Source organism: Coturnix japonica, chromosome 2 (genome assembly GCF_054131305.1).
Source record: "Coturnix japonica strain WE chromosome 2, WE-NBRP24, whole genome shotgun sequence".
Classification (NCBI taxonomy): domain Eukaryota; kingdom Metazoa; phylum Chordata; class Aves; order Galliformes; family Phasianidae; genus Coturnix; species Coturnix japonica.
Window position 1 is genome coordinate 99,482,305 of NC_140664.1, and position 25,175 is coordinate 99,507,479.

General features: G+C 37.9%; 1 protein-coding gene across 4 annotated transcripts in view; it reads left to right on the forward strand.

Annotated features, from left to right (window-relative positions):
* Positions 1-25,175, forward strand: part of ULK4 (unc-51 like kinase 4) — a 190,903-nt gene that overhangs the window by 91,521 nt on the left and 74,207 nt on the right. For 3 of the 4 annotated variants that reach the window (XR_014942922.1, XM_085538199.1, XM_015854094.3), the window contains exon 32: positions 18,042-18,147. Coding sequence is in view for 2 of the 4 variants with exons in the window: in XM_085538199.1 (XP_085394325.1) it covers positions 18,042-18,147 (106 nt within the window). In the remaining 2 variants the exon portion in view is untranslated. Of the gene's footprint in view, positions 1-18,041; positions 18,148-25,175 lie in introns of those variants that run through there. The other variant, XM_085538197.1, reaches the window with a different exon arrangement.

Below are 25,175 nucleotides of genomic sequence, written 5' to 3' on the forward strand. Positions count from 1 at the left end.
TGTTTATATATATACATATTTGTGTTTTTATACTTGTGGGGTGCTGGTAAATGGTGTCTGTTTTTCTGATAGGCATCCTTGATATTGTGTGGTTCTGCAGGCTTATCGTTAAGCATCACAGTACAGAAATGGCCTGCAATTCTTAACTTTTAGGAGAAGGTCTTCCAACAGGCTAGCTGATTTCATGTGTGGTGTGTGGGAAATCTCTCACTATTGCTGGTTTTAGACAATCTTGAAAAATAATTTCCAGATTTTACTTTGTCCTTTTACTATAACTTGGTCCAAGAGAGAATCTCTTACATCCTCAGCATTTACAAGGGCTGATCTGGAAGTAATGCCTCCTGTTTTATTATGTTGGCCCTTGATGTCAAAGGTGGATGTTGGTGGAGTGGCAGTAGAAGCTGAACCTTCCCACCAATATTATATCTCATTGCTGTGTGACAGATAGCAGCAGAGAGGGCAATCTGACAAAATGGCATCTGACATGGAAGTGCAGATGAAGCAAAGGTGTGCCTCTGAATTCCTCCATGCAGAAAAAATCTGCTCAGCGATATTCACTGATGCTTGCTGAATGTTTTTGGAGACCAAACATTGAATGTGAGCACAGTGGAGCAGTGGGTGGTGCATTTCAGAAGTGGTGACAGGGATGTGAAAGATAAGCCACATTCTGGATGACCATCCACAGCTTTCACACCACAAAATGAAGAATATCTCAATTAGCTCATCTGTGCAAATCAGCAGATTATGACCAAAGAGCAGTGTATGGAGCTGAACACTGACTTCAGTGAGTTGGGAACAACGATGGTAGTGTTGGAACACTGCAAAGTTTGCACCACATGTGTCCCACCAGTGCTCACCCAGGAACAGAAAGAGCACTGTATGCAAGTTTTTCATGACCTATTGAATCAATACGAGGTTGAAGTTGGCAGTTTCCTGAATCGCATCATTGCTGGTGACAAAACATAGCATCACCACTATGAGCCAGAGTCAAAATGGCAGCACATGGAGTGACAGTATTTGAATTCTCCATTGAAGAAAACAAGATGGTGCAGACTTACAAATACATCATGCAGGCTTGCACAGTTCATTGCTGGTGAAAACGCGAAACAGTGGTGGTGCCTTTGTTGAAGAAGTGTTTTATATGCTGAGAAATTGTTCTATCAAATAGCGTTATTGCACTCTTTGTTGTTGTTTCCATGGAAATAAATAGGCATTACTTTTGGAGTGACCTACATACATAACAGATGAGGAATGTGTGCAGTTTGTGTGCATGTCATTTTCTGGCATAACTTTGTTTCTTGCTGTCTTATTAACATGTCCCATTTAAAAAATATATATATAAATATCCAAACATTTTGTAATAAAAGAGCTTTCTGACTCCTCATATATATAGCTTGAAGTTTGACTGTTTCCAATAGATGTTGCTGTTGACTCCTAATATACCATGGCTTCATTTGCTTGATCTAGCTTAATCCAGCAAATAACAGCAGATTTTCATATTCAGGAGGATACTCTCCAGTGTATACATCTCATCAAAGCTAAAACGCTATTGTAATGACTCATAATGAATAATTTTCTTTGTGTTTGTTTGTGAGACACTGGTAGAGAAACCTCGTATGTTGAGTTCTCCCTGAGGTTAGAAGGAAGGGTTGATTCTTGAACTCTTAGCTTTAGGAACTCAAAGCAGAAGTGTACTGAGCTGTTTCTTGATGAAGGGTAGCAGCAGCAGTGAGGGGGCAGGACTGTTTGCCAATGAAGGCTGCCCCAGGACTTGAACGCCACACAACTGGTGTGCAAGGTCTGTTCTCTCTGTGTTTCTCCAGATTACAAATAAATACTTAAAGTCTTAAAAAGTTCACAGTGCAGAGTTTCCAGATTCTTCAGCAGTTTTGTATTTGGTCCTTTTTTTTTTTCCTGTAGTCCTGAAGCTCTTTAGTATTCACATAATCTTTCATCACAGCCTATTGCAGCTTTTAAAAATAGAAGTGTTGTGCATAACCTTCAGGATATCACATCTTTGTAATTAAAATCCTCACAAGTTTTTTTGACACTCACTTCCAGTTTAATTTTCAGAGCAACCCTGAGACCTCTACGTGTTCTGAAGCACTGAGCAGTGTCTCTGCTGCTGGCAGGGCTGACTCTACATAGGCAGTGATGTGGGGCTGTTCTCAATCTGGAATGAGATACTATGGTTAGGAAACAAAAAAAATCTAAACCATCTACTTAATGCTTGGCCCTGGTCAGAGAAACAATTGGATGTTATGGACTGCAAGTGAAAGAAGTACGTTGCTAAGTTGAAAAACTTTGTGCTGTGGTAATCCATCCATGAATTGCAGGTTTCCTGCCTCAGAAAGGTTACAAAGGAACTGCAAAAAGTGCAGAAAAGAGATGTGGGTGATCAAAGGTCTGGACAGGCAACTGTAGAAGAAATTATTCTTCTGTAGGCTTTAATCTGGAAAGGCGATGATTGAAGGGGAAGTATGATAGCACAAAGTCATGAGAGGCTTGTAGAGGTGAATAGGGATCTGTATTCCTGCTCACTGTATCATTTAAATAAGAACTGCATTATAAGAACTAAAGAAAACTTGTGGTTGGTATCTTAAAAATTGACAAAAACGGGCGCAACTTCCTGTAGGGTTAAGTTCAGGGTATGTGAATTCTCCAGAAGGCTGGATGGGTTCATGGAAGAAAACTCCATTGAGATCTATCGCTGTTCAATAGAACTGCTTCTGGGTTGAAGTCCTTGGGCTATGAATTCCTGGAGGGTGGAGAGTGTTCTGTGTACCTGGTTTGAGCTGTAGGATTGCTATTGCCAAAGTGCTGTAAATGGGTTGTTGGGCTAAACAGGCATCTAGTACGTGTGGAAACCTTTTAGTATGTTAAGCTTTTAGCGATTAACCATAGAAGGTTGTCTTCCCATTCCTACTTCTCTGTGAAGCCAGATTATTTTTAATGACTTAAACTGACTGACTTCTTTTCTGAAGGAATAGTATTTCTTAAATTAGCAGATTAAGAGTAAGCAGTGCTAATTTTGATTTACGAGGGTAATTTTCCGTCTGTGCTGATTATTTGATTGGATTCAAATGTGTTGATGTTAATGAGTACATGAATTACATACAGATCAACAGACGTTCTGAGAATTGACAAACAAGTTTTTTTGTAAAGTTCCTATTCAAGTTCTCACTCTTAGTTGCATGTAGAGTATTTAACAATAAGCTCTTCTTCAGCCCTTTGACTCCAGCAGGGATTATGTGTGATCACTGACATAAGTGGATGAGGATTTATTCTCAGTTTTATAAATCTCAAAATTTCCCATACAGTTTCTAAAACCATTCTCTGAACTAAAAAGCCATTATTATTTGAATGTTTTAAAATGGAAGCTATTCCACACTTTCAGTCATTCTTGTTGCTTTTTCAGAATATTTCCCAATTTCTTTTTACTTCAATCACCTCCCTTTTCTCCAAGACACAAACTGAATATTCTTTAGCATTTAGAATCATAGAATCATTTGAGTTGGAAGGGGCCCTTAAGGGTCATTTAGTTCAACTCCCCTGCAATGAACAGGGACACCTACGGCTCCATCAGGTGCTCAGAACCTGGCCCAGTCTGACTTTGGATGTCTTCAAGGATGGAGCTTCTACCACCTCTCTGGGCAACTTGTGCCAGTGCATCATCACCCTTACTGTAAAGAAACAAAACAAAAGCAACCACCTTTTTCCTTATATCCAGTCTAAATCTCCCCTTTTAGTCTGCTGGCTTTCTTCTACCTTTTAATTCAAATGATGCCACAGAAGTAGTTAATCTTCTGGAATGTTAGCTGGTTTCACTGTGAGTAAAATTATCAATCCTTTATCCTTCATAGCCCTAACCTGACTGCATCAGCAATTGGTAATTCTCACCTACTATTCCGTAGGCTTATTTTCTTCATCATCAGTATCACAGTGCCTGCACCTTGAATGTGTTTTATTTAGTTCTTTTCCTGTAATCCATTTGTAATTTTGTAATACATACTTGTATACAAAATACATGTAATACATTACTTACATACATGTGTATGCACACAGTGGGTAACTCCAGAAGTAATGCCTCGTATTTATTTGCACTACAATAGATCCAATGAGCAGGGTGTAATTATTTGATAGTGTTTTATAGCTGAGAGTTTGTTCTATTTTTTAACATGTGTATGGCCATTAGCTATGCATTTTCACTGGTGATGAATTCTGTGCTGCACTTGTAAAAACCTGTACCCAGTAGATGTGACCCTGCTGAAGCGCATCACCCACAACCTCATGGTGCTCACATCCACTGTTGGGTCTCCATAAGCACTCAGCAAGTGTCAGTAAATGTCAGTGGGTGCCATTTTTCTGCATGGAGGAATTCAGTTCTGCACCTTTGCTTTATATGCACTTCCATGTCAGATGCTATTTTGTCAGACCGTCCCTCTGCTGCTATGTGGCCCACAGCAACAGCATGGAATACTGCCAGTACCTGCCTTTGATGTTGTGGATCATTGTAATAACATAGAAGGTATTACTCTTGGAGCAGCCCTCATATATATAAACCAATAAATAAATGTGTCATTTGTGTTAGAACTCTTAGCACTTTGCTCTCCATGCTGAATCGTGATATAAGAGAAGAAATGTGCCTGCTCACAGGAGATATGTAGTTGATTTTGAGCCCTGGAGAAGAAGAAGGGAGGGAGGAGGCTGATAATCATGTTGCTGTGTAACAGGGCAGCTCATATGCAACTGCTGCGTGCCCCAAGGCTGGCCAGAGTGCAGCCCTGCAGCCTTCCTTCCACATCAGCGCAGCCAGTTGCTTACTCACAGACGGCACCAAGAGGCACCTTCAGACTTGGTGAGCAGGAGAGGCTGCAGCACCGTGCTGCAAACATGCAGAGCAGTAGATGCTGCAGGAAGTGTGAGTGACACATCTTCCTAACACAGATAACTTTGCAAGTCTGGCATCCGGTGCATCTTTTGTGATTTAGAATTTATGAGGAAAAATCCTTGCCATCCCATAGACATTTTAAATGGGTCATTTAGAAGTGAAGCATTATCAATGAAGGCAATCACCCAGAGTGATTTGTTCCTATTTTTTTATTTTTTTTTTTATTTTGGTGTTAAAGCAACATTAAAGCAAAAGCTCACACCTTCCAGATATTGTGTCTGTCGCTCTGATTAAGAGCAGCCTGGCGATTTACTGTTCCTGAAGCTGTCAAGGCAAAGAGAAAGCATGTAAAAAAATAGATACTGAAGGAAATCTGAGATCTTTACAGAACGGTTGTTATTGATGGTCTGGCTGAGATTTTATTGTGACATTAACACTCTTCTGCCAAATAACGGTGGTGTATCTCCTGCTCTCATCTGAATAAATATTGATGTAAGAATGTGGCAGTTGCTGACTGTACATTTATTGACGAACTGCATTTTGATGACTAACGTAATAAGTATCTGTGTGCTTCACAGTAGTGCTTGCAAAGGAATACTGGGTGTCTGTGAATGGCTTCTGGCTGGCGGAGGTTCCATTTTATGCTTCTGAACTCTGATCATTCACCTGGAAATTTGTCTGAGTTCAGTCATGTGTAATGCATTCCTTATGTTAACGTCTTCTCAGAGAGTTCCCATTGAGGGATGATGATTGGATTTTAGAGTGTTGATCTTCCCCAAAATAATACAATTTGAACCTTAAACATTCTGCTTTTTACTTTGTTTTTAATTACAGCCAAGTACTTGGTGGCTTATGTTACTTGATTGCTAAATATATTTTGTGTTATGAAGTGTTTTTATAGGTAAGTTTAAAAATCACTGTTATGCTCAAATAGATTCATTGTCAAATATACATAAAAATATTAAACCTGCAACGATCCAATCCTAATTTACCCGCTGTAACTTCCTAATTACAACTGTAAGCAGTAGCATAGTCTCAAGGAGTCAGCTGATATTTTTTCAACCTCCTTTTTTCCTTCTAGGTTTCTCTTTGAGTTTCCTTGTGCCCATTACATGGTTCAGTTCCTACCCCTTGCTTGCTTTCAGCAAGCTGTTCTTTACTATCCATATGGCTGCGGGAATTAAGACTATGCCCTGGAATGGTTTCCTTTTTTTTTCCATATTTCTTTTACTTGGTTGCTTTCAAACTCCTGCCTACCAACTGAAACAATAATCTGTATGAACGCTGTAGTGTTAAACATGGTGACTGGCAGCTTTTGCTCTGCATTTTGAGAAACTTAAATTCATCTCTCTGGCAGCTGTGTAAGCTGTGCTTGGTGGATGACATTGCTTCTCATTTTCCATTGCAGTGTCAGGTGATTAGATATTAAGCTTGGAATTAAATTGTGTACAAGGACAAAACATATTTCTCTGAGGTACTCTACTCATTTGAGAAAAGTAAGCAGCGAGCAAAGGGAGGTGTACAGAAGCTGGTAGTTCCTCTCATTGCTATGGAGAGCTGAGGACTATTCTGCAGGCAGTCTATTATTTACATCAACTAAATATTGCAAAGTCCCACATTTGTTTGCCCTGCAAGAAGTTCTGGAGCAGAATTTGCATTCAGGGCACGTAGCTATCTTTAGGGCTCACATCTGGATGGCACTGCAGGAGCATATTGCTGAAAGCAAACAGAGTAGTGGTTCTGATGGTAACAATGGAGTCTGAGAAAATGCTGGATACCTGAATAAGATGCCATTAAAAAAGGGGGAGAGAGAGGGATGTCTAATGCAGTCCATTTAATGTAGAACTCTCCAGAGAGAGAAGTGGGGATTATTCCTGCTGCCCTCCTTATTAAAGACTGGTAGAGAAGATGCTCGTTGGGCAAATGGCATCTCCGTAACGGGAGCTCTGTTACTCATGAATACATTTCTAATTATATCTTAATGATCTCAGCCACAAATAGGAAAACAAAAATCTTTGTCTCCCAGAGTGGTTACCTTATTGGCTGCAGGATTGGCAAGGCGTAGGTTATCCATCTCCTCGCACTAATCCCGGGGGACTTCATTGTGAGCAATGAGACTTGTTTATGATGGCGAATTAAATTGCTGTAAAAGGTTATTTCAACAGACAGTTGGGAAATCATAATAAAATAATTTAGTAAAAATGGGAGCTAGAGTATGCTTAATGAAACATGATTAGATTTAATTTTCTTGCTATTTCAATCATTAAAGGTGCATTATCCTTTCTCAGACCTCATTTGGGCTCTTTGCCACGGACCCACTCTCAGTAACAGGCTGAAAGTTGCATGTTCCATTAGGGTATGAAAATAGCTAATAATACCACTCTCCTTCTCTGCTTTTTTTTTTTTTTGCTATTTTTTTTTTTTTTATCTTAAAGTTTCATTTACCAGTTTGTCTGATACATTTAGCTCTTTTCCTCTTTCAGCCTTTAAGTTCCTCTCACATCTATTGTACGCGTTTTTCAGTGAGAATAGCTGTTTGTGAGGATAGTTGGAGTGAAATGAAGTAAAACACTAATGTCATAACCGTAATTACTTTTAAATGAAGTATGACTAATTAAAATTTAACTCTTTTGTTTATTACAAGCACCTAACAAAATCAATATATTAGTGAGCTCATATGAAACGTATTTCTGTGCTATCTTACTGCAGTAGTGCAATTAGATATATATATATATTTTATATTCTTTCCTATTATAGTGCAGTGGGACATTGTGTGACATTGTATATGGGATAAAATTTCTGTCTGGCCCCTAGTGATAATAAAAGCAATTCCCGATGGTATTTTATGTTTCTCTCTTAGCATCAAAATGCTACTTTGATCTAAAAGCATCCAGCTCCTTTCAGGCTGCGAGCTCATATGGGAATAAAATTACCCTGTCTGTAGATAGCGTGGGCAGAGCAGCAGCATCTCCCTAGTAGGGAGCTGGTCCTGATTCCATGGTTTTCAAAACATGAATGTGGTGTTGGAAGGAGGAGGTTGTAGGGTTATGTGTTTTGTGATATTATTCCAATTGGGTTGTAGGTTTTTCTGATGAAATCACCTTGAGCTCAAGGTCAGATTTCTGCACAAAATGTTAGGGTTGCAGATAGTGGAGAGATAGTTCGGTTAATGAGGAATGTCTCAGGGGAAGGGGCCAAGTGCAGACCCTTGTTCAGAACCACCCAGAGGGAATGGTCTACAATGACCAGGTTCAGGCTCAGAGAAAACATTTTGACAGCCAGGCATGATGTTTTAATTGCGTCTCTCACCATCTCCTACTGAAGCTGTGTTTATTAAATTTTTCTTCTTAACACGGGCTTTTAGGCTTTCACTTACGCTGTGGAGAAATAGAATCATAGAATGGCCTGGGTTGAAAAGCACCACAATGATCATCTGTTTTCAACCCCCCTGCTATGTGTAGGGCCACCAACCACCAGACCAGGCTGCCCAGAGCCACATCCAGCCTGGCCTTGAATGCCTTCAGGGATGGGGCATCCACAGCCTCCTTTGGCAACCTGTTCTAGTGCATCACCACCCTCTGTGTGAAACAAAAAACATCATAGTTAAAATAACCGACAAGAAAATGTGTATATATATGTACATATAGGCATATATTATAAGTATTTTGTTTCTTCCTTGTAAAGCAACAGACATCAATTCTTTCATAATCATTAAGTATTTGTTGACTACTGAAAAGAACAAAGTAGAGGGGCAAGAAAAGTTCACATTCCTTGGTGCGTGAAGGAACAATGACTGCAGTGCCTTCTCAGTGTATCTATCTCCTGTATTTCCAGGAGTAACGTCCTGAATGATGACTAAAAGCAAGAAGGTTTGTGAGTGCAACCTGTGCTTGGAAGACAATGTGCTTTGATGACTGGAGTATCTCTGTATCATTACTAGAATTTGTTTTTGTAACCTGTACCAAATTTCAAACATGAATACCTGAAGTTCATTTATTGAATTTATGCAGTAGGCACCTAAATAAATATTCACTGGAGTGAGTGTGGTGAGAATATGAAGAAAATTAAAATAAATCATTTGTAGATTGCCTTGGAGAGATGTGCAGATTAGAAGTGCAGTCCGACAAATTGTTTATAGCAGTAATAATAAAAAGCAGAACTTCCTCAGGGAAAGAAGCATGGCTTGTTTTGAAGAGTTTCCTATTTTGCTGATGTTATTCATTCTTGAATTTTGTATGGAAGATTAAAAAATGGATCAAAAGGGAATAATTGATGGGTAAGACCATATGTGGCAGCAAGAAGTATACTTCCTTTTAAATCATGGCAGTTGATAGTGCTTTGCAAATGCTCATGAGCAGAATTGTTATGCCTTCCTTGTATTCTTGTAGGTCTGAGTTAGGACCAGCTTTTAAACCCAAAGCTGTAACCTTGCTCCTCTTTGAAGTGTAGCAATTGACTCAGAACTGGGTGAGAGTTTTTGGAAGTGATGCTTAGCTTATGTTGGGCTATACACAGAGTGCTATGATAGTACCAAGGAGCAGCAGCTGACTGTGCAGGGCTGTGAGAATATTTGTACCATGAGTTTTGCAAACTGTGTGTTTCTGGCACGATCAAGATTGCCACCATGGGAGCAAGACTTAGGCCACTCCAAAATTCATTGTGCTAGGCTCTTTTTCTTTACTTAGCAAAGCTGTTTTTATTTTCTGCCTTTTCTTCCTAGGTGACTTTTAGTGCTTTATGTCTGTGAGTTATATATCATAGTAGCTGCTTTGTGGAAACATGGGTGTTGTCACTGACGGCTAAATGCAGATACCCTTTTAAGTTGATAAGAATAGTAGTCTATTACCACATATGTATACAGTTATAAACCCCATATTGCAAGTTGGATTTGATTATTATTTTTATCCTTGTTAACTATCATTTATTTCTCTATTTAACTTTCTTCTAATCAGTTTCTGTTTAGAAACTGTTTCATAGTCAGCATTACTAACAGACCACTGCTAGCTAAGGAAACAGTTGTTTTCAAATATCAATGAATTCCAGTGGCTGGACAGTATAACTTTCGTGGCTGAGGCTATGAATCCAAACTGCACCTTCCAGCTGTTCGCAAGTGTGGTTCTTGTGTCTCTGATAGTAGTGAGGTTTCTGGTCCCTGTGAACCCTGAAGTCTTTTAGCCGAGATTTCACAAATAATTTTTTTTGTAAACTGACACTGAGATGTCGAAAACACTTCATGTTGTCCTCAGTTTAAAGACACGTGTGCAGAGCACATAGGAGAGCTTTAATCAGAAGTTCCACTGTGGCATACACATAGTTAGGACTAGTAGAAATTCTAGTCTCGCCTTCAAATTCTGAATCTTTGCTCTAGTACAATAATTCGAGTTGGTTCAGATCATTGATTTTTCACCATCATCCCAGCTCTTTTTTTCCTTAGGCTGTATAGACACAACTTGGCAGATGATGATGATGATTCATCTTTGAGTTGAATGAGCACCAAATAGCACTGTGATACGTGGGGTGTGAAGAGTATTTGTGTAACATACATACTGTTTACCAGGGTGCCTTAACTTTAGATGGTTGAGAGTAGAGTTGATATACTGCTAATTTATGGAAGAAGAAAGTCCGGAGTTTCCACATAACCTTTCCCTGTATTTCACAGAGATACTGTAATACACACACAAAAAAAATATTTTTAATTTCCTGGATTTGTAAATATTTTATAATTTGATTATGGTGAAGATTTGCTAATGTTTATGGCCCTAAATTTGCTAATTAAAATACCCCAAACATTTACTTGATCTTACTGAAGCTTTTTTTCATTGTTAAGTCTTCTGAAAACAATAGAGCTGAAATGGAGGAGATGCTGTAAACCTCCTGCAGTGTCAGCAGGGAGGGAGAGGACTGATGATTTGAAAGGGAGTTGTTATGTGTTGGGCGCTGGCAGAAGGTCGTCTTCCCTTGGCTGTGGATATTAAAGAAAAGTCATGCCAAATAAAATCTCTCTGTGATACTTCTGTGTGGTATGTATGAATTTCGTTCTTCATTAAATGACTTTCTTGTTGAGAGTTGATGCTTACACTATAATGATACAAGAAGCACCGTGATGATGAGTAGTTATTTAGCAATTTTCTACTGACCCTTAACCACTGTTCTATTAGATGTAGCTTTCATATACAGCTAACAAACAGTTTATAATATCTCTTGCTTTGTCTACATAGTACCATACTGTGATTATAGCTTGCTCAGAGCATAATTGCTTGACTATCTGAGCCCATGGCTGGAACATGAAAGAAATGCACACTGTCCTGTGTGGTAATAGTGCTAGCAGCATTTATTTTCAGTACTTCTGCCAGTCAGTTCACTGAGGAACATTGTTTGCCCTCACCTGTTTCCTGCTTGGTGCTTGGGAACTGGCTAACAGGCGATGTGGTTTGCTGCTATGGGAGTACCTTGAAAGGGAGGGACTGGGAGCTGAATTTGGTAGAACATTGGTGCATGCAGCGTATATCCGTAGGGCTGAGCGAAGTGTTGATTGCTCATAGTTTGAGTGCTAAACATGTTTGTTTTCTAAACATGTCCCTCTATGAAAATGCAAAACCCTGAGGAACAGATGTCTAGGATTAAAAAGGCTGCCTTGAAAAGGTAGAGAAGAAGGCAGAATTTACCCAGAGTCTCTCAGACTAGATATTAAGATAACTCCAAAATTCTAACAGATATGAAGAAATAATTATATTACAGAATCACAGAATTGCAGGGGTTGGAAGGGACTGCAAGAAGTAAGAGTCCAACCCCCTTGCTAAAGTAGTTTCCCTACAATAGGTCACACAGGTAGGTGTCCAGGTGGGTCTTGAATATCTCCATAGGAAACTCCACAATCTCTCTGGGCAGCCTGTTCCAATGCTTTGTCACCGTTACCATGCAGAAGTTCTTCTACATTTGTATGGAAATTTTGGTGTTCAGGTTATATAGGCTGCTGCGCCTTGTCCTATCACTGCACACCACCAAGATGAGCCTGTCCTCTTCCGTTTGCCTCTCACTTCCCTTTAGATATTTGTAAACATTAATCAGATCCCTTCTCAGTCTTCTTTTCCCCAGGTATAAGATTGTCATCTCAGTAACAGAATATTCAGCAGATGTTTCCTTTCATTGGAACAGCTTTTTATTTTTTCAAGTTTAATGTGATTTGAATTTAAAAAATGAATGTTTTCTCGTTTTTACTATGTAACGGTGAATTTATGGAAAAAAAAAAAGTACTTTGAACTAAATAGTACTTCAGGAGCAGAAAGCATAAAACAAAGGGTAAAATAAAAACTTTCATATGTAAATATACCTTTCCTGCTTTGATTGACGACCTCCCTCAACCAAACTAAGTTCATGTAGAAAAAAGCATCCTTTCCGCATTCAAACAGGTTCAACTTCTCTGTGTTACTTTGTCAGCCCGTGACTTCACATTCAACACCTTCTTCTACAGCACCTTTGAGTTTTAAGGTAGTCTGTGAATGTGAAGAGTGATATATTCAATTTGAGATTTTTTTTCCAGTTGTTAAGGAAAATGTAGCTGGTATTTCAGCCTGGATCTTGCACACCTCCATGGGCGGTATAATCACAGAGTCATTTTCAATTTCTGGCTTGACTACTAATTTAGCAATTAGTTAGGTATAGAGAAGTGAGTGGGCTCCAGGGGAGAAAAGACAGTGATCTGTTCCTTAAAAGCTAATGGTGGATTAGGGGACTCAGAGGATAGGAGACCAATGTAGAAATCCATGGGTAGTCCAATTTCAGCAGCGATTTGAAACATTTTTATGTCCGATACGAATGCCTTATTTTAGTGCCCTATCCTATTATCCTAATCAGGGTTTGTCTCTTCTTATAACTTAAATCAAAGATCCTATTCTGAACACTTCATAACTTTGCCAGTCAAAAATTTTAATGTGATCCTTTGGATAAGTCTAATGAACCTGTGTTCTCCGAATTGATAACGTCATCAACAAATTCCCCCAACTCATGTAAGCTTCTTTCGTTGCAGTGTCAAAGAGGCTGTCATTTACATCAAAGCAAGGTCTATGTGGAAAAGGAATGTCAGTGGATTGGTATCTGTCTGTTTTCTGAAGTTGTTTGAGAAGTAACTTTGTATTGATGCTGAAAATGTAAGTCTGACAAAGGAATATTTTGGAATGAAAGCTGCTTGGTGTAAGGGCTTGTTGCAGCTCCCAGGTGAGTTTGCAGATCAAATACATAGCTGAGACTTGAGAGTCTCCATGGCTTTTACAAAGGTATGATACTAAATATGACATTACTGCTTTAGTGATGTCAGTTACTTTTAGGGGGCTTCTTTGCTTCAAAGCATGAGCACTTCCAGAATGTCAGGATCTTCTTTGATAGGAGAAAGTGTCATCCTCTAGAGTATCCATGTTGATTTTTTTCCACTCTGTCTCTTCAGAGTCAGTTTTTCTTTTAAAAGCTTTGTTCACAAACACTGTCTTTAATGCTTAGGAGTTTAATTGCTATAATCCTTTCTAGATAATGAAGAAAATTATGTTCTTATAGGAAATTCCGACAGTTTCTTTGATGTAAATAAGTTTGGCACTACTTTCAGAGAGGAATCTCAAACCCTCTCTGTTGATGGTAAAGAACTTTGCCATTGAGAACATGTTCCTCTTTCCCTATGTTTTTCAGAACCAGAAAGAGAAGCTTTAAAGTGTTGTGGGTGTCACAAATTTATTTAAAGCTCTGTAGGAAGAAAAATGGCATGTCGTTTTGAGATTTTCTGCTGAGTTGCTTTCCACCTCATCTGTAAATGTGAATGTAGGATTGTATGGCTGGTTATTATGCAGCAACAAAATTCATCCTGTGCCTTTGTCCAAAAAATTAGGCTGACGATTGTACATTAAATTTACTGAATCAGATCAGTAGTTTCTGTGCTTCCCTCCTGCACCCCCATCACAATTTGATTCAGTGAAAGTGATTAACAAACTTCAACACCATAGCTTTGTTTTTGGTGTTCAAAACCAGGTTGGATGGGGCCCTAGGCAGTCTCACCTGGTGCAGTTTTCAACCCTGCAGCAGGGAGGTTGAAACTTGTTGATCCTTGAAGTCCCTTCCAATGTAGGCCATTCTGTGATTCTATGATTTCTTCTTTCTTTCCATTTTCTTTCCCTCTCTCTCTCTTTCTTTCTTTTAGTAAATGTAGGTAGGATGTGGTTCACTTCTGTAATTTTCACCTTTCAACGGATTTCACGTATGAAAAATCAAACCTCCTCCTTGTTATGTCCTCTTTCTTCCTAACTCACATTCATGGCTCATATGTAGGCTTGGGAAGGATAGTCCCTGTACAGTTAATCACTCAGATTACACTGAATGAACAGTGCTGCTGTGGAGCACTTACATTTAATTACAGCATATCTGCAAAAGTAGCGTTTAGAGCCTTTGTTTCTTTAGATTCTTAGTTGAATGAGTTGGAGGCATGTATGTGAGGTCTCACAAATTGGTAACTTCTTACCACGATTGCTATCTGATCTTTTATCTAAAATGTGATTAAAATACTGTAGTCTACCTACACTGCCATAATATACTAAAAGGAAGAGAAACGATAGCTTGAAACTATAGTATCTTAGTTTCATACTCCCACCTTGCTAATTCATACCCTCTTACCGAACTGGCTTTAAAAAATACTTCAACTTACGTCTTTTGTTAACATACAACCCTTCAAAATGAGAATGAAAAGTTTAATGGCCTAAATGCAGCGCAGTCGCATTTGAAAAGCCTGATCTATCTTCTGTGGTGCTTTTTTTATACTAGTATTTCCTTGTTATGCCCTTGATATTTTATAGCTGTCCTTTTTAAGCACTGAAGCAATTAGTTTTGAGAAGGCTGATTCTTCAGGGTCCAGTGCTTTCTTGCCTTTCATTTGCCGAAGCTGTACATTTTAATGAAGTTGTTTCATCTGTGTTGCCAAACACTAGAATTTCGCTGCTTCAATTCTAATTATCTTTGCTAGCAAATGCTATGTTTTATTAAAGCTGTCAAGTGCACTGTTCATTAAATATCCAGCCTGTGGTGCTGTGCACATAAATTAGATCAGCTTTGCTCCTTGATAGATTATAAAGAAGTTACGTATTTTTTTTATAGACCTTTAAAATCTACTCTAGCAGCAACCAGAATATGACTTAGGTAAGTAAAGCATACCTGTAACTTCTTGAAACTTAGCATCTTGTCACAATTTATCTGTGATACATACTTGAAAACTCTAGTATTCCAGCTGAGTACACTTCTTATAAGATTATTTTATTCATTAAGAGACTGTTTTACTTTCACAATATACATTTACATCTTGAACTCTAGTCTGTATGTATTTAGGGTAATGTAGATTTTTGTTGTGTATATTTTAGTATAAGTAACAGCTTCACTATCAGTCTTTCACTAGGGAGTTGTGTAATCTTCACTAAAAGCAAAGTTGGCTTCATTTTAACATGAGTAACCTGGTTAAAGCAAAAGATTGCTATCACAAACAACTACCAACTTTCTTTTTATAATTGCTTATTTCAAAGGGAAATTCTACTAGAAGATGTTTACTTCAAGAATATATGAATCAGTAGCAAATACTTGCAATAAAAATATGTCATCTCTTATTTTGGCACATCTAGAATATTTTGTTTTTATTCTATATTTTCAATGTATGTGTTGATACACATATGCACACATGCAATATGCACATTGTCATTTAATTACTGTTTTTGTTGTATTTATAAAAGATATTGTACTCTGAATGTTCTTTTTGAGAGTTAAGATGATACTGTGATGATAGATTAACAGGTGAATACATTGATCTTTCCGATAAATGTTTTTCTTATTGTTCAGCTATCTGTAAGCAATAACTTCAAATTTATTTTAGTACTATTTCTTTATGGTATCTCTTCTCTATTTTCCTGCTTTATTTTCTGAAGATTGTGGTATTTATGCTTTCCAACATAGCTTTCAAATATATCTGGCTGTATTTTAAACATTCATAGGAATATAGGGGTCATTAATGACGTCTCTAAATGCTATGTTAAGTGAACAGAACTTCGGAGATCCTGGATATATTCTTATAGTGTTTGGTATGAAACTGCACTCTTACTCATCATTTGTCATGATATACTTTGAAGAGCTCTAATAAAAAGAGAAAATTCTTAGGGCCTTAAGTTGAATAGGAGGTTGGGAATGCTTATATATTTCTTCATCCTTTAATACAGTATGCCTTATCATGTATGTTTCATGGTATGTATAGTAAATAATTGCATTTAATTGTAGTTTTTGAGTGCAGTAACAGAAATTAATTCCCTCAAAGCAAATGTCTGATCCTCTGCCTATAAAAAAATCCTTCGACTGATAAATGTTTAAAGGAAAGCATTACATAGCTGACCCTTTATACCATTGTAACAGTACTTTTTGAAGAGGCACTGAATACACACTTTACAGTATCCTAAATTTCATCAGACTGGGAAAGAAATTAAACTCAGGAGATTCTTGCTTAAACACTTCTTACAGCCACAGGTAGGGATTTGGATAGCATGGCTTTTCCTAAATGCAGTGCTGTTGCTTAGTCCTGACCCAATGTAGAAAGTGGCTTATAAAACTAGGGATGTCATTCGTAAGTTGACTTAAAGTGAATTCTTGGAAGAATAGTAAAACATGTTGCTTCTGATTGCTGCTGGCTGGCAGTCAGTCAGGCTAATTCTGCAGAAGCTATGGCACTTAGATGATCAATACAATTTTCCCAAAGGATAAACTTCTGCTGTTTTCAAGAATATATCTCAGACAGAAGGTCATAAGTACCTGAGCACAGAGCTGCAGAAAATAAACATCCTGGCCACTGGCATTCATCTTCTAAAGAAACTTCCAGGGAGGAGGTTTGTTCAACTGTATTCAAGGACTGAAGTTGCTTTTGTCATTAGAGATACTTCACTGAACTTTAGACCAATAATCTTCTGTCTTGTTCAACTTCAAATCTGAGCTTTTTTTCGAGGGACTATTTCAGCAATAATAACTTACTGGGTTTGAACACTGACAACAATAAATTACTTTCAGCAAAAGTAATCAAGTAATCAAGTAATGTCAGTATGTTGAGAGATTTGATGGGGCGGGGGAGCCTGGATGTGAAGATTCGTGTAAAAAAAAGCTGCAATATGTGACATAAAACTTTTTGTTTTCACTTTGGATGTATGCTTCTATTAGGGTGTTATTCTGAAAAATTTCCTGAGCCTCCTGGGGAGATTTTAAATGCATTCAGGTTGCTATTTTTATCTAGACTCAGATTTGGAAAAGCTTGTCCTATTTTGGATATTTGGAAGCTATGTGAGTTATTACTGTGACTAGTGTGAGTAAATAAATGTTTTGTTCTAACTCCCTTATCCACTCCTTACCAGCTAAGTGCGTAGGTGTGTTAAGTACAGCAACAGCAAAAGAGTCATAGAATTGTAGAACCTTTTGAGTTGGAAGAAACCCTTAAAGGCCATCTAGTCCAATGCCTCTACAGTGAACAGGGGAACCTACAGCAAGATCAGGGTGCTCACAGCCCCATCCAGCCTGACCTTGAATCTCTTCAGGGATGGGGCTTCCACCACCTCTCCGGGCAACTGTGCCAGTGCATCACCACCATTATTGTAAATAAAAGCCTTCTTACTTATGTCCAGTCTAAATCTGCCCTTTTCATTTGCAATTTATTTAGCGATCTTGAGAGCTTGCTATTATTTGTATAGTCTTAGAATATTATTAAAAATCACTGAAGCAATTTTCAAGCATAAGAAAAACATCATGGGAGTGATGTAAGTAGATATAGAAAAAGACACCTGGTGTGTATTAGGAATTAATTTTGTACATATATGTAGAGATTAGAGACTGATAAGACTCAGTAGTGTTTTAAAAAGTACTGACATTTTACACCTAACTCTGAATTCTTCTGATTAAAAGGAAAGGGAAAAGTTTTGGCCCAAATTTTTTTTTATATTTGGCTGCAAGAAGTTGATATTTTTAAGTTTTCTGGTATTTTAAACATTGAAACTCAAGGGACTGAGAGAGAAATGTTTTTGTGTTACTACGTTTTTGGAAGGAAGTAGTCTTTTACTAACCTTTCAGAATAAATACTAGTTTATCTTTTAATTTTTAATTACAGGAACACCAAGACAACATACTAGGGAACACGATGCAAACTGCAGTCGCCTTACTGAATAACGTGGTCACTAACAAAAGCACAAATATGATGTTACTCTTTGAAGAAGGTATGTCTTCTTTACCTTTATATTTATTCTACTTCATACATGTTTCCCAGTCTGTTGTGTTTTCTCACACTGTGTGAGATTTTTGGCCTGTATATATTTATCTTCTATAGCGGTTGTTTAATAATCACTTTGTAACTGGTTGATACCATACCCCACTTCATCTACCTCACTTGCCATTTCTGGTTGGAAGTTTAACTTTCTGAAAGCTGTTCCTCAGAGTGTGGTTATAAAATAATTACTCACTGAAAGTTTCACTTTACCTATGAAAATTGGCTTTGGAAAGGAGTGAGCTAAAACTCTAACTATAGCAACGCAGAATGCAGGCATGGATTCTGCAAGTCCTTAATTTTCCCACTGTTCAAAAGTGTTATTTATAGAAGTTGTTATAGAAGTTTTATTAGTATTATAGAAGTTGTTATATAATTCTGGATGTCTTACAAAAAACCAACAGGCTAGTGCTCCAGTCCAGCAGTGAGGACTGATGGGATGAAGACCAAACTAACTCAGCAACCTTGTTTGACAAACCATTCTACATCTAATTTTCATTGTATTTTATTTTTGAAGAAGCCTTTTATTTACAGCTTGGTTCTGGTTTACAAAATGAAGAGAAAGCTCCTACTGTTGGAAGTCTGTGTAACTTTACTTTTTGTAGTGAACGAGTAACTGACAGCCAGCAATACAGATCTATAATGGCAATTGCGCAAAATAAATCAACTGATGCTACTGGCAAAGAATATATGGAATACTCCAGAATGAAATTTAGGTAGCAAGGCAAAGAAACAACTATATCTCTTCTGAGTTGAGAGGAAACCTTTTAGAAGTCTACAAAAAGACTGAAGAAGGCAGGGGGCAACAGGGGGGATGTCACTTCCTTAGAGTCCAGACCAGACAAGGAACCAAATGAAAGCGTAACCAGTGGTTTATGTATTAACACTGATAATGCCATGCAGATTTGAAGATTTGAATCTGCATTAAAAACTCTTAAAAAGAAATAACAACAACAAAAATGTTAATCACGCACCAGCATATAAATTTGTGAGGAACTGCAGTAGTGGTTGTGTCCTCGATTTCATCATTACCTCAGCAGATGAAGCACTCATTTAGAAAGTAAGAGATCTGGGTTCCTGGTTCTTTTTGCCCTGAAGGGCAGAGTTCCAGCAGAAACTTGACATTGTAGCTAATGAAGTTTTCCTTCCCTCTGTTTGAAGCAGATCCACTCTGGATTTAGTTGTGTGAGAATCATATGCCAGAAGAAAAGGAAACTGTAAACAAGTTAGAGAAGGATGGTTAGTAGGGTTATGGTGTTTTGGTTGTTTCTCAGCAAAGTGCCTATCATCCTTGAAACCACTGAAAGCTTATAGGGGGTTAGATGTAAGTGTTGCTTTTGCTTTCTCTGGGCACATGTACTGTGCATTGGGCTGGCACTGATCTGAATTTAAGCTAGCAGATCTGAGCTGCATCAGGATACATTCTTTAAGCTGCACAATGATAAAGAGAAGTTATCTCAGGCCCTACAAGCACTGTAACCGGATAACTGGTGTATCTTACTCTAAGTAATATGCTCTGCAATTCTGCATGGCAAATTAGGTGCAAAACTATTCAGCAGTATAGCAAAACTGACACCATTTCCTAAATTTCACTTTATTGTCTTACAGAGCAAACTCCCGGGTTCTTTTTTTCTGCTGCTGTTAGTATGTCAGTGCTCTCTCATATCTTAGCTGTTCCAAAAATAAAATACATCCCTTCTATCATGATAATTGCCAAGTGAAGGCAGTGGACTCAAAACATTATTGAAGTCTTTCATCTTTTCCTTGTGCTATGTCATAAAAAAAAATCAGTAATGTGTTCAGACTATTAGTGGTTGGACAGCACAAACTTGAGTCACTGAACTTCAGCATACTTGGTAAAACAGCACAGCAGCCAAAAATAATCTGTTTAAAGTAAAATATCCCTGTTTTCTCCCATGCCTTTTCCTAATGGGCTGTTCTTCAGAGTACTGAAAACCTGTATTTCAGACATTGCGTTATTGATTAAGGGCGTAATTGTCAGGTGGAGAACTTCTGAAATTTGGTTTGTAAGAATGCTATGAAGCTATTGATTTCATTGCTGTAGACTGTAAGACATTTTTTGAATGGAACTGGAAGAAATATTCTTCTGCCTAAACTGAAAGGCTTTTTGTCCCTTTATTTGCCAACTAAATATGTAGTATTCACTACAAGAAAATACCTTAAGCATCCTCTACCACCATCTTTGGTGTTCAACTTTGTCATTTTTGAATAATTTGAGAGTGACGGAAAATTTTATTAGCACAAGCTAATAAAATGGGCATTAACATCTCTCTTGCAGAGGATCTTGGGGACCAAGTGAAAAAGTTGAATATGAGTTAGCAGGTGCCTTTGCATCAATAAAAGCAAATCTGGGTTGCCACAGGAAAGGATAACTGGAAAGTTAAGGGAAGTGATTATGATTCTGTCTTCTTTACTTGTGGGATTGTATCTGGAATACTGCATTTTTTTCTGGGCTTCAAAATACAGGACAGTGACAAGAGACAGATCCAGGAAAGAGACATCTGGGAGGGTTGAGCACACAGTGTGTGTATTTCCAGCATCTGTCTGCAGTTTTACCTGAAGTTATTGCTTCCCAAGTACAGAACTTTGTATTTGCCTTTAATGAACGGTGAGAGGTTTCTGTCAGTCTGTTTCTTGAGCTTTTCAGCTTTCTGAGCTCTTTCTGAACATTGGTCCAACCTTTCAGTGCATCAACCGCTTGCCTCATTTTGATGACTTGTGCAAACTTGCTGAAGGTGCATGTTATTCCCTCACATTAACACTCTTTGTTAATTAAGCCAGTCAATATTCATGAGCTATTCTGCTATAAAAAATTGTGTCAGTTTCCCTTATTTCACCTTTGCAGTGTGTTCATTAACTCTTGCATATATGGAGCTTTAGAAATTAAAAACGAGCCCTGCCAAGCTTTAGTTTTATCAATGAGGATTTCTTTCCAACTCTTTGTTTGCCTTTCCTCAGCTGCCAAGAAACCAGTATTTTCTGCAGACCCCTTTCAGAGATAACAGTCACTGTTCCTTTTTGTGCCTCTTAGTCTTTGTAGCTCTCTTCCACTCAAAGGAGCAAGGTTAGGTGACAGTGATTTTTCCTTCTCTCAAGAGTGGGCAGTCTAGCATTAATTTATCTCTCCCCCGGATTATGTCTTCATGTAGTGGGTAATGTAATACATATAATGTATAACTGCCTGTAATGTGTAAAGGTGAAAGGGACAATAATATATGCAGCTGAAGTTGCAAAGGGAATTTAAAATGGGCTCTGCTGTATTATCAGCTATTAAACATTTGTTCTGTTAGCATTAACAACAATTTCTACTTAACAATCAGAGGGGAATTATATGATTCAGTTTAATTACTGAGAGTGGAAGTCAGTAAATAGACTAGGATTAGTATATGGTCTCTTGTGAAAAGTTGGGATAAGATGCTAAAAAATGAAGACAATACCAATCATTTTTAGTGTGATCTTCTAAGAATGTGAAACTTACCCTTTTCCCTTTGTCTACGTCTCTTTTCTTTTCTTCCTTTTCCCATCTTTTGAAATCAGTTGACAATTTTAAGCTACTTTGATATATACGATTTTTGTGTGGCTTCTGTAATAATCACCAGAAAGGAGAGAGATCCAAGTTAGTGCCATAGGTTGAGGGAAGGTAATATGTGGTCTTATCTGTTATCTATTCCTGGCTAACCTACAGCAAACAAAGCAATGAGATGCATGACATGTGAAACAAGAAAAATGTACTTGCACATCTGGAGAAAGAAAGGCGTTCTAATACCCCAAATTAGGCTGTAAAAAAATACCAAGGATTTCATTACATCCTTGGTTTCCTGAGGTAAAATCTAAAGAAAGTGGCTGTGACAAAGCGTAATTTTAGAAGTTTGTAACAACTGAATTCAACAGTGTGTTGTTGGTCAGCAGCTGAGGAAGGAAGCTGTGCACTGATGCTACAGGATCAGTGAGTGTGTGGTACTCACTCCCGCTATAGCACATCCTTGTTGTTAGGTGATGTAAGGCAGAGCAGTGCCAAGGCTTTAGAAATAAGGAATGGGAGTCATCATTGGGGAAGATGGGAAGTTACTTCTGTGCAGATAGGCAGACATAAAAGACGCAAATCTGTAGGAAATGAGATATTGGGACATACTGGAACTTACTTAAAGTCCCCAGGGAGGTGGCAGAGTCACCATCCCTGGATGTGTTTGAATGCCATTTGGATGTGGTGCTCAGAGATATGATTTAGCAGAGGGTTGTTAGAGTTAGGGTACTATGGTTAGGCTGTGGTTGGACTTGATGATCTTTGAGGTCTTTTCCAACCTGGGTAATTCTATGATTCTATGATTCTATTAAAGTCAAGGAAACTAGTCATTCCAATGGTTGTATCAGTAGCATTTGCTTATAGGCAGACTTTAGACATGGTGTTTTAGAATGTAGAAATATTTCAAAGGCTTCAACTCCTTTATCAAGATCTAGCTTTTTTCTGTATGTATAGAAGTAATTTTGTCTTGAGGAAGGGTTTCCTCTGTTAACTGAAAGATTATCTCATAAATTGTTTGCATCCCAGTATTACTTAACAGTGAGTTTACATTTTTTTTTAGGGCTTTTTGGAATCTCATTATATTCTGTAAGATGTTTATAAATATGTTTTCATGATAGTCTTATAAGGAGATTATGTGTATGTGCAAGTTCAGCCCGAACAAGTTAAATTGAATGACCTTTTCCAGGCTCTAGTGCTGTAATTGTGCATTTGGCACATGCTGTGAAACAGCCATCACTAGCAAAGTAAGCAGAGAACTTTGTCTAGAAGTTTGAAAACAGTTTCTATTATATAGTACAGCAAATGCTAAGCTTTATTCCTTAAGTATTAATGCTATTGAATCTCGGGAATGAAAGTAAAAATGAAACTATGCATTTTGACACCTAGAACAACAAAACATATTTAGAAAGCATAATAAGTGCTTAATACAGGGACAAATATTAAAAAGGAAAAAATCTGCAATTAAACTTTGTATTCAGATCATCATCATTTATTTGATCATTGTGAAGTAAAGAGATCAGCTTTCATGGGTGAAGTATCCTTTAACAACTTGTGGTTCACTGCTTTGACTCCTAGTCAAATGTCAGGAGATTGATAAGATTTCAAGTGTCTTTCTGTGTTGTATTTTTCAAGTCTGTTAAATATTGCATACCCAAAAAATAGCACTTGTGAGAACAGCATCTAACTTCTTTTTTTTTGTTGAAGAGGAAACAAACACAAATCTTTACCTTAGTGACTGGTAAATAACAATGAATTCTGAGCTCCTGATGTAGCTGTGGATGTCCCAGTTCATTGCAGGGGAGGTGGACTAGATGATCTTTAAGGGTCCCTTCCAACTCTGAGGATTCTAGGATTCTATGATTATCTTCAAGATACTGTGATTCTAGATGGAAAGTGGCAGGGAGAAAATGTTAGGGAAATCAATGAGAGTAAGAATACAGAAATAGTTTTTCTGTATTTAATCAACATCTAGAAAAAAAAACTGCTCTCACTTCAAGAAATGAATTTGAAGTACAGAAAATAAATGTGGATAGACTGTGTCACCCTGTTGGAGTAGTTGTAGATATTGCTGCCATCTGGAAAGTGCTGCAGTTGGGAGCTAAATGCATCTCACAGCCATTGCCATGCAGGATGTAAACCTTACACAGCTCTCTGCCAGCTCTAGTGTTACTGTTTTGTCTCTTGAGTAGAGAGATGTGACTATGAGCATCAAAAGGTAATAGTCAAGTGTCACTACATTTGTTTGAGTTACAGCTTATATGAGAATCTGTAGTGGTTGAGCCTGAAGAAGTCTATTCTATGATGTTATGAAATTCAGAATGTTTTTAACAGTACTGACATGTTTTTCTGACCCTAAATGACAGTCAGTCAGGTGCAAATGTATAACACCACACTGTTAAACTTAGAAGTTTGGTATCATAAAAGATAACTGGAAATCGTGTCAAAATAGCATGGTAGTAGCAGGGTCTTTGAGGAGTAAAATAACCTGTGTCTTCCTGTGATATTCAACAATACAGCTGTTTGCAAAGGATGAAAATAGCAACTGTAATCGCAGTGAGAAACAGTTATGCCATTGAAGCAGAACCAACCCTGTTGTTGAGAGCATATCCATAATGCGCAAAATGTCACAGCACGCTTGCTAAGACTTCAAAGGATAAAGTAAGTTAATAGAAGTTCAGCAAGTTGTTGCTTGTGCTGCTCTGTAAAAGAGAACTGTCCTTCTCTGTGCTGGTATTGTCCCCACTGTCAGCTTCACAGACCATCCTGCAGCCTGGCTGGCTGAAACTGCCTGGAGTACCTCACGTTGACACCTAATTATGGAAGTGGAAAGGCCTGGTAACAAGAAGATGTTCAAAATGTTCTAAATCCATGGTTTTTGAGTCTAAGAGGCACATGCAGAAATTTAATAACACAGCTGATCAGCTTAGTTTATCGGTGGGAAGTTAGTTCAATTCATACAGCAACTTCAACACTTCAGCTTTCTACATACATGTATGTATGTGTGCCAGCTGTAATAGAAATTTCTCATACCTCTCAGATTCCTAGACAAAATAAGGCATAAGTGATTACAGTGACTGGTGATATTTGGAAACAGAAAACTGGAAAGTGATTCTTCTGAATGTTAAGATGTCATTGATTTTGCTTCTGAAGATGTGGGTATCCGAAGATTGCCTGTTGAAAATCTCTGGATTGCAAAAAAAAATGAAAACAAAGCTCCTTAAAGCCTGAGCACTTTTTCACCTGCTTAGCCACATAAATGATGAGGTTTGCTCTCCTCTAGAGGTTATCTTCTTTGCATTCATTCTAGATGCTACTTTTCCTGCTGTCTGATTTAGGCAGGATCATTAGACATTCGTGCCAGTACTCTTGTGAAGTGCAACCCGAATCATATATTAGAACTAGTGGGTTTAATCAGTTTGAGAGACAGTGAGTAACTA